The sequence below is a fragment of the Phocoena sinus genome, chromosome 14 (genome assembly GCF_008692025.1).
Source record: "Phocoena sinus isolate mPhoSin1 chromosome 14, mPhoSin1.pri, whole genome shotgun sequence".
Classification (NCBI taxonomy): domain Eukaryota; kingdom Metazoa; phylum Chordata; class Mammalia; order Artiodactyla; family Phocoenidae; genus Phocoena; species Phocoena sinus.
This window is the reverse complement of record NC_045776.1, coordinates 10,760,533-10,776,153: the sequence shown is the minus strand read 5'-3', so window position 1 is coordinate 10,776,153 and position 15,621 is coordinate 10,760,533. Positions and strand designations below refer to the sequence as shown.

At 34.5% G+C, this 15,621-nt stretch overlaps 1 protein-coding gene across 3 annotated transcripts in view; it reads left to right on the top strand.

Annotated features, from left to right (window-relative positions):
* CDH7 (cadherin 7) overlaps positions 1-15,621 on the top strand; it is a 122,592-nt gene that overhangs the window by 58,838 nt on the left and 48,133 nt on the right. For 2 of the 3 annotated variants that reach the window (XM_032602687.1, XM_032602688.1), the window contains 3 exons: positions 1,172-1,291; positions 8,260-8,427; positions 10,936-11,123. In XM_032602687.1, the coding sequence (XP_032458578.1) occupies positions 1,172-1,291; positions 8,260-8,427; positions 10,936-11,123 (476 nt within the window). The remainder of the gene's footprint in view (positions 1-1,171; positions 1,292-8,259; positions 8,428-10,935; positions 11,124-15,621) is intronic. The other variant, XM_032602689.1, reaches the window with a different exon arrangement.

Below are 15,621 nucleotides of genomic sequence, written 5' to 3'. Positions count from 1 at the left end.
AAATAAAACTTCCGAATTTACAAAATGTGTGTGTGTGTATACACAACACACACATACATATTCAAATTTTCCACCCAATCTGAAAGAAAATAGAATTGGTAAGGGAAATCATAATCTGGAAAAGAGAATAGACTTATAATAAGATGGGTATTGGTGACTTATTTAAGGCATTTAGAGAGGGAGATCTACATAGGAATATATCTAAAAGAGACGTTAGACTAAAAATGCCATATTTTCAAGAATTTATTAGAAACCAACTTGAACCTTAAAAGAATACAGAAAGGGATTTGTCCCATCCCCGTCAGCTGTGTCATAAATGATAAAATAGCATGTGCTTAAATATTTAAACTAAGCAAATGTGAGTAGCTAATATTTTTAAGATGATATTCCAAATGGAAATAAAAAGAACAGATCACACTAAATGCCTTCCATATGGAATAAGTGAATGCATAGTAAAAGGAAGAGCAATATGACATTCTGTCATATGAAATGTAGAAAAACAACCAATGTTGTGATTTTTCAAGTTGCCATGCTTTTTCTCCTTTGGGAGGGTTTGGTTTAAACTTTCATTTCATGCTTTTGTTTTTAAATCAATTAGGGAAAACAAATGAAAAATAAAACTACTACAGGAAGAGACACAGTAGCCACTTAATATCCAGTTAAATGTATCAACTGAATATGCTTTATTCAGTTAATGAAGTTTCAGTTTCTGTCTGGCTTTACTTTGCTACAGCAGTGAGGTTGCCTCAGTGATTTGAGTGTCACGATGTTAGTTTTTGTCATGCTGCCTTCTAGACAGTGATTGAGACTTATAGAGATTGCTCTTGATAAAAATTTATTACCCAACCCTGATGGATGAGATGCCTAAAATTTGAGTCCCATCCACTTCTGAATATATATCCCTGCCTAACTTGCACCATCAGTCTTATTTTTTTGCCAACATATTTTCATGTCCCTTAAATATTTCTGAAGGATGAATTATCATTTATCATATTTTGGGGTTTGTCTTAGGCAAAAAATAAAATATGATATCAATTTTTCATGTACCTTAGAATAAGAAAAATTAAAAGTGAAAAACAAATCTAGTGTAGAATCTTTAGCGATTTGTGAGTTCTTATGTTTTGTGGCATTTGGGAGTTTTTAACTCATTGGTTTTGGGATTGGCACGTAGGGACCTCAGTGGTACAAGTGACAGCAACGGATGCCGATGATCCTACATACGGCAACAGCGCCCGAGTGGTCTACAGTATCCTGCAAGGACAGCCATATTTCTCAGTGGAGCCAAAGACAGGTAAAAATTGACATGCAACTCTCTTTGTAAAGTCATCATTTATATTTTGGCATAGAATTAATAATAGTTGTTTTTATTCAGTATAGTTGGAATTGATAACAGACACTATTTTTACTGTGGTTCTCTCAATATGTGTACCATGGTAATAAACAGCATATTATTTATAGAGACATTAGCACATTTTAAGAATATTTTATTACATTTATCAGTATTCCTACCAAAATTAAACAAAATATTAGATATTGAAAAGTATTTCAGCTGTTACCTCTTGACTATATAAGAAAATGTTCATCGTCTCTAAATTTTTTTTGCTTTGTTCTCTTTAATTAATTCACATAGGAATTACACACAGTAAAATTTAAATCTTAAGCAAAATCTCCTTGCCATGCAGTAGAATATGTGCTAGGTTCAGCTTGTCCTTCCAGGGGCTGGTTTTTCTCAGGGAAATTAGTTGAAACATAACACTTAGGATGATGATCTGCTAAATCAAAAACTAAATTAAATGACTTTTCATTTCAGAAAAAATAATTATGAATTGCAAAGCTGCCTGGATACAATATGTGGTTGTTTGGCTAGATATTCTGTTTTGTTTCGAAGATGAAATAGTTTATATACCGTAAGATTATAATTTGGAGCACTATTTTCTTGGTTATAAAATAATATTTTATCTATTCTGCTCCTCTGGCTCTGGGTATAGGGAAGTGTGGGCAGGTGCGAAGATGGGTGGGTGTGAGCCATTGGTTTTCTTCATCACTGTGAAAATCTAAAATTTCTCTATATTTTAATAATTTTGCCTTTATCATGGAGAATAATTCTTCCTCAAATAGCAACTTTGTGATTTTGAAAATTTGATAGTACTTATGATCCTAAATGAATATTTTAATGCCACTTACCCTGTTTTTCATATTATAAAAAATGGCAATATCAAATCATTCTCAAATCACTGGGGGGGGGATAAACATTTTAAGTGTCTTTTGAGAATGACAGTTGTGCAAAAACAGACCAGTAAATTCGTTGCGAGTTCATCATTCATTAGAATTTTCATAGAGGCCGTGGCATATATTTTTTTGCCAATGTTGTGATAAAGTCTGGAAGCTGCCTAGAAAGTCTGATAGAGGAGAAATAGTTCTGATTCAGCGAGTATTGAAGGAGAAGTAAATGAAAGTATCTGGTTTATCATCTGAATCCTGGGAATGTAGAAGTTGTGCTCGTGGTTGATTTAATGATAGATCTGAGAACCTAAATTCAGACACCCACCCATTCCCTTCTATATCTACTCTGTGCAGCCTAGAAAGACATTGACAGGTTTCTGACAATTTGCCCACAAATTGTATACCTCCTGCATTATATAACCTGTTCAAAAATAGCATGTGCTAATCCCAAGGGTTAAATATTTTGCTGCTACTAATGATTGGCTTGTGATTTTAGCTTTGCTGTAAGATAATAGGTGTTTCATAGGCCCTGTGTAGGTAAGACCTCACCTGTTGAGCAACTGGACAATAGTCTGTGTCATGGCATCACGTGATTAGTACTTCAAACTTAATTTTAATTTTCAATCTCAAGGACCGTGTATTACAGGAGGTAAAGTTTCATTTAATTTTGTTTTGGTTAAGAGTTTTTAATGCTGTAATCATGGTAATCATTGGGACTTCTCTTTCATATAGTCATTTGTGCAGAGGTATTCTAGGGATTGTTGTGTCCTCTCTGCTATCATAATATAGAGAGTGCATCCCCCCCCCACAAAAAAAAAATGGAATTCTATTTTTCTGACAGAAATGGATGGAGAATTTTCAGGTCTTACAAGCATGAAAAGCTGTGTAGACAGTTTGAAGTAGTCTTCTTTAGTTGGTGTATGATTCTTAACGTATATAAGAAATAACATTATTTCCCACATCTCCAAATCTAAGGCCTTTTGAGAAGAATGTAAAACTTTTGACAGGAAAAATGCTGAAAATATGTTAAATCAAGATTATATAAAATAGGCCTAGGAAATCACTGTTAAATACATCTCTGAAAGTTTAACCTCTAATTTCTTTTTTAAAAAGGAGTAATATTAGTAATATTAATAATAACCATTACTATTTGTTAATCACATATCATTAACTTAGCCTGGCTAAAACTACTCTGAGCATGTATTCCATCTGTAGCACACTTACAGGCCACGTGACCAGAGGGTAAGTGTATTTTCTACGTTAATTTCTCAGTCCACAAAGCCAGGATGTGAGTAGCTGCAAAAAACAATGTTGACAATTCAGCAAGCAAAGAGAATGGCACTAGAAACAAGATAATGTAGCATTAAAAGGACTGCAAAGATATATACACTACCAAACGTAAGGTAGATAGCTAGTGGGAAGCAGCCGCATAGCACAGGGAGATCAGCTAGGTGCTTTGTGACCACCTAGAGGGGTGGGATAGGGAGGGTGGGAGGGAGGGAGACGCAAGAGGGAAGAGATATGGGAACATATGTATATGTATAACTGATTCACTTTGTTATAAAGCAGAAACTAACACACCATTGTAAAGCAATTATACTCCAATAAAGATGTAAAAAAAAAAAAAAAAAAAAAAAAAAAAGAGGGCTTCCCTGGTGGCGCAGTGGTTGAGAGTCCGCCTGCCAATGCAGGGGACGCGGGTTCGTGCCCCGGTCTGGGAGCCTGTGCTCCGCGACGGGAGAGGCCACAACAGTGAGAGACCCGCATACCGCAAAAAAAAAAAAAAAAAAAAAAAAAAAAAGATTCTCATCACCTATCTTCATAATGTCCCCAAATTCACAGGGAGATCGAGAATTATTCTAATGTGTTTATCTAGTCTGTAACCTACAAGCAAATAGATCCAGTTTGTCAATCTATTTCATATATGGCAGGACTGGCTACATAATTTGCTATTTGAAATGAAAGTGCAGGCTTCTTGTTCTAAAATTAGTAGGATTTCAGACGTCATCAGCAGAGCAGAAACCAGACATGGGGACAGTGTGTGACTGCACAGACCACAAGGCCATGAAGTTGGCCTTGAAATATGGTTGGAGTGTCAAATATCACTTGTCATTTAGGAGTTCTTTCTTAAACATAGAGGTGTGACTCTGTGGTGCCTGCGTTAGAGATTACATGCATACTTGTTACATCCTAGCTTTAGGTAAGTAATACAGTTGTAACAAAGCCCTCGTCCCTAATACACCCTTCATGCACGTTCCATCCTGTGGCATGGCTCATGGTGTAGAGGACCCTCACTCCTGTCAGGGCTTCCTCAGGGCATCCTCTCACAAGAGTGAGGAGATGTAACGACATTCCCTTACTCAGCGACTCTTTATTTGATGCCAGCTCTGTAATCCTTTGATGATCCAGAAGCTTCCATCTCTACTATTGTTGGCTCTTCTCCATGTTTTTATGGTTCTGTTATACGCTTCACTTAGAGGTAGAGAAACCAAATAGTAAATAAAGTCTTAGACAGAAAATTTAGAAAAGAATACAAACTTACCGGAAGAGATTCACCTGTACATCTAATGTATCTTGAACCCGACAGCATGAATAGCCCAGTCCTGTGTTACCTGACTGATGTGGTTGCCTAGACTCCTGGGACTAATCCGGAGCTTCAGAATGGACTTCAGAAATGTACACATCTGAATTCTTAAGGAGATTCCATGATAACAGAATATGCTTTAAAAAGCAAAACAAAACATTGATGGCGGGTAGGAGATAAGAAAACATCTGAAAATTTACTCCCATACCAAAAACGAGACAGTTTTTGCATAATACTAGTGATTGATGGTTTATACACAATACTTTTTTGTGGACATGGATTATAAATAAATAAAAAGTTCTGGGTTACTGGTCAGATGTACATCTATAGAAAAATGATTATTCAGAAAGCCAAAAATCTGAGCCAGTCTCTTTTCTAAAGAGTTACAGGATATATTCTTCTCATCATAAGTGGCTTAAAATTATTGGCTATTAAAATTAAATATTATCCTCTCCCATGAAAACCTCACAGAACTGAAGGTTATGATTAGGCAAGACTGGCCTTTACCACTTCAGAGACATAGTAACAACTGTGTGTGTGTGTGTGTGTGTGTGTGTGTGTGTCTGTCTATATAATATACAGCAAAATGCAGATCAAATCCAACGTATGAGAATTCTTTTCCAAATGTATACAGTTGATACTCAAAAGTAAAAAGCTAGCAAAAGCCATAGAACTAGAAATCTGTTATGTTTGAATGTTCTTATTTAAATTCACTTCTCTCCCAGTTATTTCATTCTTGTAAAAAATATGTTTAATAATTGAGGTATTTGGAAATTACCTTTGCCACCTGCATTTCTTTGCAAACTTTGTGATGATTTTTGCTTTGGAGGAGTGTTATATATAGGCTCATTCGTAAAGAGACAATTAGATGTGTGAAAAATAAGTGAGTAACTTTTACTACCACACTTCTCCCCTGATAATTCTGTTTTCTTTCAAATAACGCTGCTCAGCAAAACCATGAGAAGATGAGGTGGCTGTGTTTTCTTTGCTGATTAGCTGAGATGTTATGGACCTCTCTCCATCATAATACATGTGCAAGGGTACAAACTCACTTACACATGTTGATTTTGGAAGGAAAATGAGAGATGAATAGAAATTAAAAATTAAAACTGAATGAGTAAGAAATTTTGCTAGAACTTCACTAATATTTGATCTATATGAAATGCACCATTAAATATTCAAGATTGTCAATGCTCAGTGTATAAAAAAGTATTACAAGTAAAGATGATTAACATCAAAGAGAAAAGGGAAGTTGGGGGGGGTGGAGGGGGAGGGAGAGAGAGAGAGAGAGAGAGAGAGAGAGAGAGAAAGAGAAAGAGAGAGAGAGAGATGTAAGTCCCAGGACTCTTAGACAAAGATTGTTATGCTTGGTAACAGAGTGTCTTACTGAGGTGTCAGTACTCAATGCCTTATATATTAGAGTTAAGGGAAGTATTGAAGAACAGACATGAAATGTTCATAGAATCATTATGGCTCTAAGAAGAATATCTATGTCTCAGACAATTATCAATGAACCAAATGGGTATATGACTACGTTTCTTTTGATTGTCATTTTGATGTTTCAGAGATTAAGCAGTGTGTAGATAACCGAAAGAGTTCAGTGAAAGGGTTACTTAGACCTTGTATTGCTGTGCTTGTAGCAACAGCGTCCAGTATAGTGTATTAGAATAAGTGATTGTTAAAACAACAGCAATAACAACAAGTGGCCTACTCAAAGAAGTATAATTTAAATGCTTAAAATACTGATATATTGTTGGGGTGTGTATGTGTATATATATGTGTGTATGCATTTGATAGCTACAGCTTAGAACTAAGTAACAATAAGGTTTCTTAAGGTGGTGTGAGTGTTACTCAGCTTGGAATCTTGAGAACCAGTAACATATTGTTTAAGTTATTCTTAAACTATTGAAAGATCTTCTCATCTCTTCCCCACTCCTAGAATATTTACGGAACTGTAGAATATTGTGAAGAATAGGGAAGGCCTGATATAGTATAATGTAGGCTTGTAACTTATACTTAAGGCTGAAATATAACACACACAGACCATTTTTACATGTGTCCATGGAAGAATCAGCATTTAAACAATTTAAATTGGCAGCTTTTAAAAAACATTTTGTAAATTTGGAGGATATAAAAACATTTTTATGCTGAACAGGAGGGAAAAAAAACATTTATCCCAACTTGTTTACAATTATGTTCTCCCAAAGAATCATCCTTTATCAAACAGCCCAGTTTTGCCCCTGAGAAGTCCGTGATACCAGAGTTCCTGTTCCTCACATCTGAGTCATTGGGGATTTAAATTCTGACTTAAACTCTAAAAGTTAGAATCTGTTTAATAAAATGATTAGACATTTTTCAAACAAAGTCGATAAAAGGGTTCTAGGTAGGTAGGTAAGATGTCTTCATTGGGAATGATAGAAGTACAGGAAATGATTAAGTAGGATTCTAGACTCCTTCTGGTATCTAATTAGCAAAGATGGCCTCATTGCTAGTTTCGAGATCTGTACAGGGCAATATTGAATACATAGGTTTTCATTTGACATAATCTCTATGTGCATATACTAAGTATATTATATTAAGTATATAATGTCATTTTATATATTTACATATAGCGTAAGCGAAATTCTATCTCATAAACATACTATTACCTAACCTATTTATGTAATAATTAAAGTTATTAATATAAAACCACTAATTTAGTGCATCAATGATTATTGAGTCAAGCTTTCCTACCAAGCAACATGAAGGTCTGAAATCAATTTTTCATACCTCTGAAGTCTTAAAGGCTATCCACATTAAATGCAATTGGTTCGAAGAAACAATACAACACATCAATATTTTTAGTGTCTTGATTTCCATAACACAGTCATTCTCATCTATAGTACTTTTTCTCAGACCTTTAGATACAGCATAAAGTCATCCAGCAGCATAGTTTGGAATGGTGTTTTGTTTATTAAACATACATAACTCTCATTCCTTTTATTTATGGAATAGTTATTTTGCTGGAAAAGAGGTAGTAGCTGGAAGAGAGTTAGGGACCATAGCTGAAAAAGGTTTGTGGTGATTTCACATCACTGGGAATTAAGTTGTTGGAGAGGGTGAAAGAGAAAAAGAGAGGTTCATTGTCATATGCTTGTACAGGCCACTGCCCATTCTTCTAGAGGAGTATATTTTATTTATTATAAGTTGGTATTTCCTGAACCATACATTTCCGTAAAATCTAAAGATAATCCTCTCTCTCCGCTTTTCCGCATTACAGTGTTTTCTGTGTTTGTGATGTTGTGTATAATTATTATATCCCTTTGGCCTTTAATATGCATTGCAATTATTAAAAGGAAAAAACAAAACAAAAGGCAACAACTCAAGAGCTATTTTCTACCTATATCAGTGTTCTTCGCTAGTATAAATGCAGTGATTCATGATGCATTTTACTGGGATTTGAAATTTTACAGGAGTCATCAAGACCGCCCTTCCAAACATGGATAGAGAGGCTAAAGACCAGTATTTGCTTGTTATTCAGGCAAAGGATATGGTTGGTCAAAACGGAGGGCTCTCTGGAACCACGTCGGTCACCGTGACCCTAACTGATGTCAACGACAACCCGCCTCGCTTTCCTCGAAGTAAGCTGTTCTGTTGCACGTTGCAAGCACATTCGTTTTCTTGCCAGATTATAAAAATGTCTTTAAAAAGGAGTTTTTCCAAATACTTCTCAAATAATTATCTTAACTACGTTCTCCCCCAGTTTCAGCAGAGGCATGACTTTTAATTCAGTAATATGGAATAATAAGGGTATTGAAAATAATTAGAAGTAATTATATCTTTGTATTACTTCTCTCTTAAATATAATATGCTTTTTCTTTTGTTCACACTTTGAATACTAGACAGTTGTGAAGTTTGTTTATGCGTTAATCTTTTTATTCAAAGACATGCTACTCTTTACATTCTGTAAGTTATGAGGTTGTTGCCAATTAGAAACATTCAGATACGCTTCGTGAATTCTCTACGCTAAAAATATTGCTTTATTTTTAAAGATAAAAATAAGAGTCCTGAACTTCACTTTTCATTCCACACTTTTTTTAACCAGTTCATGTACCTTGAACATTCCTTCTGGTACCTACCACATCTTTTTTATGCAAACGCTCAGCATTTCAAAAGAAATCAGTCCAAAGAACCAGAAAACTGCATTCCCTCAATTTAGTTTCTTTGACCAAAGTGGCTTTTGTTTTAAACAAGAGGAAAAAAGTAATTTCTTTAGGTAGAGCTGTCCTGATTGTAAAAAAAGCATTTCATCTCACTCTCTTTTAGTCGCCTTTTTTCTGCTTTTTTGTAAATGTGTGTGGTATTTCTTTAGAATACTCAAGAAAATAAGGAAATCATACAAACTACAATGTTTTTAAATGCTTGTCTGATAGAAATAGGGAACTGAGCTCCCTTATGAACAGATCTTAAAGCTAATAATGTTAAACATGGACACTTTCTCTGCAAATATGAGTGCCACCACGTTTTCCTTCAAATACTGCTTCTTTAGATGTTTTATTTTACATATTTTTAATATTTATATTGTTGTTCGACAGACATTTCAATACCTCCTGGCAAAATAAAGAAAATTCCACTAACTTTAACATTAAAAAAAAAAAAAAGAACCTATCCTTAATTGTGTCCTTGATGGCTTACAATGGGGAGGAGAGGAGGATGAAGAATAAACAAAACAATTAATGCGATCATATTTGGCTGATAATAGAATTAGCTGTTTCTCTTTAACTACAGTGATAAGAATTGACACTTAGAATTTTTGTGGTTTCAGTTGACATGATTTGATAGGATAGAGCATGGATTTTCTAGCTTACTAGATACTCCCCTACTTATTAAAGTGAAGGAAGCCAAAAATATGTCATTAGGTTTTTCATTTTGGCTGAGATTTTTCTCTACCATTTAGTTACTATTCTAACCTTGAAATTTTTGGATTTTCCTAAGGACACTTGTAGAGATATGTGAAAGGGTCGCTCAAAAATAGTAAGTATGTGTTGTAATCATTTTTTAAAATCAGTAACAGTTTATAAAATGTAGAAAATTGCAAAAGCAATCATTCTTAGCCTAGAATGTGGTCCCTTCATATGGATACATTTTCCTTTCTCTGTGTCAAAGAGAATCCTTTCTTTTCTCCTCATAAGAAAGTGCAAATGCACCACTGTTAGCAGCCAGAAGGAAATGGAAAAGGGGGGAGGAAGCAGGAAAAAGTAGATGATTAGAGGAAAACAGTGAAGGGACGTTTCCTAGTTTCAAAGGTGAAGGGGTTGTTGCCTAGTTTCAAAGGGATGGTGGACGTACTTCATCTGCCTCCCAAACTGGCTTTTTAAAATTTTTATTTATTTATTTATTTATTTTTGAGGGGAGGGGTAGGGGGGAGTTGAGGGATGGTGAAGAGTTTTTACAAAAGAAAGTTTAAAAAAGTTACTATTCTTCTTTGGCTTCTCTTTCCTCCTGTTCAAATAACATTGCCTCTGCTCTTGTACCATTGTGCCCCAAATCAGTTCTACATCCAGCTCACACAAATAATTCTTATCCTTGGTAAATTTATGAGCTAAAAGAAGACTAATATTGACTTTCCTCAGCTTCCTTGTCCAGTTTTCTGAAACTTTTGCAGCAAAAGATACTTCTATGGAAATTCCAACATTGAGTAATCAGAACTATTTAGGCTTGGTTTTTGCCCATTTGAGGCCTAAGCTATACTATTTTAATTTTTTAATATTCAATATTTGTATTAATTGCATTTTAATTCTTTGTAGTCAATACTCGATGTTAAGTGTATTTATAATTATTTGAAATTTACCTTTACTATTAAAAGTAGCATATTTCTCAGCACTAGAAATACCGGAATGGAGGATCTCCTCATGCCTTTCCCCAGGCCATCTGTTTCTGCTCTTACTTATTGATTATTATCTAATTATTTCCATGAAACTTCTTGAGGCTGCATGAAATTTGTCATATGCATCTTATTGCTTTGTTATCTTCTTTTTCAAAAAATAAAAACAAATTAAGCAAAGATGGTGCAAAATAGCCAAATAATTAAATTTTTATTGGTTAGTTTGGTGTAAGGTTTTGTTCATTTCTTGTTTTTAATTTCACAGGGTCGTACCAGTATAACGTCCCAGAATCATTGCCGGTGGCTTCCGTTGTGGCCAGAATTAAAGCTGCCGATGCAGATATCGGAGCTAATGCTGAAATGGAATACAAAATTGTGGATGGTGATGGATTCGGGATTTTCAAGATTTCTGTTGACAAAGATTCACAGGAAGGAATCATTACTATACAGAAGGTAATATTTATTTTTGTTTCCTGTGAAGGTAATATCATAGAGATTATTGAAAAAACTTGTCTGCTCTGATGGAAGAACGTGTTAGACACATTGAATGGCTTTATGGGACCATTGTTATTTTAATTTTAGGAAAAAATGCTGTGCATTTATTTTTATGTGTCAGGATTGTAGAGAAAATTGAGTAACGTGTAATTACACTCTATCAGTTCTATTCTCTGAGCAAACCCACAGCTCTTATCTAAGCTCTGTAACAGAAAAGCATACTGGCAAATGTGCCGTTTTAAATGACCTGCTTGGTGAGATGAATATTCTTTTATTTCTTAATTAATTTTTATTGGAGTATAGTTGCTTTACAATGTTGTGTTAGTTTCTGCTGTACAGCGAAGTGAGTCAGCTATACGTATACATATATCCCCTCTTTTTTGGATTTCCTTCCCATTTAGGTCACCACAGAGCAGAGTTGAGTTCCCTGTGCTATGCAATAGGTTCTCATTAGTTATCTATTTTATACATAGAGTGTATATATGTCAATCTCAATCTCCCAATTCATCCCCCCCGAATATTCTTCTTTGTTGACTATTTTAGTAATGAAACCCTAAAATCATCCAAAAGCCTTTGTAAGCAACTAGAAAGCACTCCACATACATGAAAATATACATAAACTTGGAACTAGAAACTGAAATGTTATAGACTAGCTACATTATCAGCCATTCCTTTTTAATATTTATATTAACTGAAGTATTTGAAAAATTTATATAAACAGAGCATGGAAAGTTGTGAAGCCTATCATAATCCCTTAAAAAATAAGTGCAAAAGAGATTTAATTTTAAAAAAAATCAAAAGGAATTGTTCCAGAATATAGTCTTATTTTCTCAAATGTTTGAAATACTAAAAATTAAAACATATATGAAAATGCCCACACTCAAGATACTGGGATTTTATGCCAGTGTAACAATCCAGGTGTATAGCTCTGTAATTAACACTCCTCAATAATTAACACATCAATAAAGAAAGTTATATTTTAGTTGTTATAGGAAAACATATGTTCAATTTCAGGCCAATGGGCAAAACATTTCTGCAATTATTTCCAGTGGACAGTTGCTGTTTTAGCTCAGCTGGTGACAGTCTGTCTAAAAAAGTTTTAATAAGTAGGCTAGGCCAACTCTTGGTAAAATATTTTGTTTTGTTGTCTAAAATAAAAGGAATGCACTAAGGTGCAATGCTGCTCAAAGATTTCAGAGGTTCATCTGAAATCAGTCTGCTCATATTCCAGAAGTTTTAAATATATATTGAAATTATTTTATTGAACACATGTATATTTCATATAATGAGACAGCATAAATCATTGAAGAAATATATAAATACAAATATATATGTATTGATATGAGATCTTTGATTCAGTAATAGAAAAAATTTTATACTCAGTTCCTTGATATTATTTCTAGAAGTTTTAGAGAATTGTTTAAAAAAAAAGCTGTTAAGAAAACTGGATAAAATGCATTTAATCTCACAGCATAAAACTCATTAAACAAACTACAAGGTAAAAATTAATGATAACTTACAATGATATAAAAGTCACATAAATAATTATTACTACTGTTCTAGGTAGTGCTTAATATCTGTTAGGATTTATCTTGAGTAATTTAAAGCCTTCTTACTTAATTCTCAAATCTCATGAAGGTATTATTAAGTACAGTGAACATATGGAATCATTATAGAATGTCCAACAAAAGAAAAAATGGTTAAATAATTTTTGATATTTCCAAATTGTAGAATCTTGTACATCATCAAAATGATGCGGTGACATTGTATTAGCATATTAACTAATATGGGAAATGATTGTATAATATATTACATGAAAAAAGCAGTATCCAAAATTTTACAGACCCTTTGTTTCAAATTTTCATTTATATAGAATAAAAATTGTAGGAAAATGTTAAAATGATAACAGTAATTGTTTCTGGATCTTCACTGTTTTTCAATATATAATATGCGTTCGTTATTATAATTACAATGTTCCTAGATTCATAAGAATATTATTCAATGACCAAACCAAAATATATTTCATTAACAGCACTGTTTGATCTACTTTTAGTATTGATGAAAACTCTTGTCCAAATGCAGAAATATGTCACAGAGATGTCAGTCACTAGACTGAAATTTAATGTGTTGTTGAAGCTTTCTCAGGTATTGAAAAAGACATTGTTGTCCTCTGTGTAATGAATTAAGATTCAAAAACATTCCAAATCCTATAAGCATTTAGATTAATGGATTAAAAAAATTTTGATACTACAGATTTCTACCCATGCAGAGCCAAGTGAGTGATATTTGTACCTAATAAATGCCCAATAATTGGTAATTAAAAATTTATCAATCTGTCATTATATGGGAAGTTAGCTAAATGTTTCAGTAATTTCTTATGCTAAATATGAGATCAAAATTGTGTTATTTTCTGTTTAAATTATTGACAATGAAAAATAAGTTTTATTTTCTCCAGTGGCTTCTAATGAATACTGTCTAATTTTTATTGTTTCTCCTCCTCTGTTTTCTTATATAATGTCAGTGATGGCCTTTGGATAATTAAGCACACTCAGTGTACAGGAAAATCTTGAGAGACAATGATGGTGGAAAATTTTACTGTTGTGGCGTAAATAACCAGTAAAATGTTTAATATTTAATGAAGAGAATCTTGTTCACTTTGAACTCTGTAAAGCATAGAGCCAAGTCGGATAATATCTACATAGAAATAAGTGGAAATAACAGTTACTCTTAGTTTTCTTCACGCTGAAAATCTTTAGTGTTAGCAAATGTTGCTTCACACTTTCCTCCTACCCTTTCTCCACACACTCCTGCATAAATAATAGATATCGAGGTAATTACGTGGTATACATCAGCCTAATTCTGATTTCCAAAGCTCCCTCCACCCACAGACTCCTTTTTAAAAATTATAGTTTTGCATTTTCTGCTCATATATCCCAATGCCTAACCAACCCAACACAGAGTTCTTACCGATATTGAAATAAACATAAAAAGTGGCTTCTCTAAGAGTTAATTAAAAATAGTGGAAATGATATATTGGGTTGGCCGAAAAGTTTGTTTAGGTTTTTCTGTAACGTCTCACAGAAAAACCCAAGTGAACTTTTTGGCCAACCCAATATTTACTTTGCAGTTCAAGCTTTAGTGATCAGTGAATTCTTTTCACTTGAAAAACTTGCTTATGGTATTAGAGGTTAATCTAGTTTTTAGATGAAAAAGTACTGTTACTCTGTAATATTTTAATTTTTGAGAAGTTTTTTATTTATTCAAAAATGCAATTCACATTTTATGTGCAGTGACTACACCTAGCACTGTACCTTAGTATTAGTTTTGTATTAATCCAGGGCTTCTCCTGTTTAAAAACCTCAAATAAGGCTCATATTCCACCTCCTTACATGGACATCTAAGAGCTAGTTTTGGACCCCTAGAATTATTTAGACTTATATTTACCAGATACATATCCCACTATTCCTAGTTTTATTCAAAGATCTAGAGTAGACCCTAAGCCACTTTTAATTCCTAGAAGCAACATAAATTTTCTTCTCGGTCTTCAAACGTTCCCTCCTGCAGGACTCACTTATGCTCCGCTCCTGTGCCCACTTACTGTTGCTGTGTGTGTGTGTGTGTGTGTGTGTGTGTGTGTGTGTGTGTGTGTGGTACGTGGGCCTCTTACTGTTGTGGCCTCTCCCGTTGCGGAGCGCAGGCTCAGCGGCCATGGCTCACGGGCCCGGCTGCTCCGCGGCATGTGGGATCTTCCCGGACCGGGGCATGAACCCGTGTTCCCTGCATGGGCAGGCGGACTCTCAACCCCTGCGCCACCAGGGAAGCCCTGTTGCTCATCTTTTAAGACTGGAATATTGCTCCCATTCTTCCTTCTTTAAACCAAATAATTAAACAGGGGAAGTAAAATTGTCTGTACCACAATTTGTTTTTCTTGATCCAGGAAGGGTGTGTGTGCACGCATGTGTATCCCTTCAATGTTGGGAGCTGGTCTAGTAAAAATGTATTACCATGTTTTTTTTTCATAAATTTAGCTGTGGTCCCAAAGATTTGGGCAAATATCTAAGTCTCTGTAGAAGTGTCTGAGAGAGCCCAAGCCCCATTTGCCAGCCAACTGGTTGGTCCCACCTAGTCTCTTAAAGATTTGAACATGACCTGAGAAAGGAGTTGCGTAGTAGATGAATAACGCTATTCTCCAGGTAGACAGGGGGAGGGAGACTTTCTTATGGAGGTAACCACCTGTGCAGAGCTTTGTCATATGAGATAGCACGTTAAGCTCAGAGAACTAGAAATAGGGCCATTTTACTGGAGCACAGTGTGGGAGGAGGGGATGCTGGCATGAGATGAGGCAGTGTAAGTGAATGGGCTCTTTATGCCTCCTTTGCAAGGCCACTGTTACATATATGTACAGTGCTTTGCAAATGAGAGTGGATTACAAACAATAAATATTAAAAGGTATTTT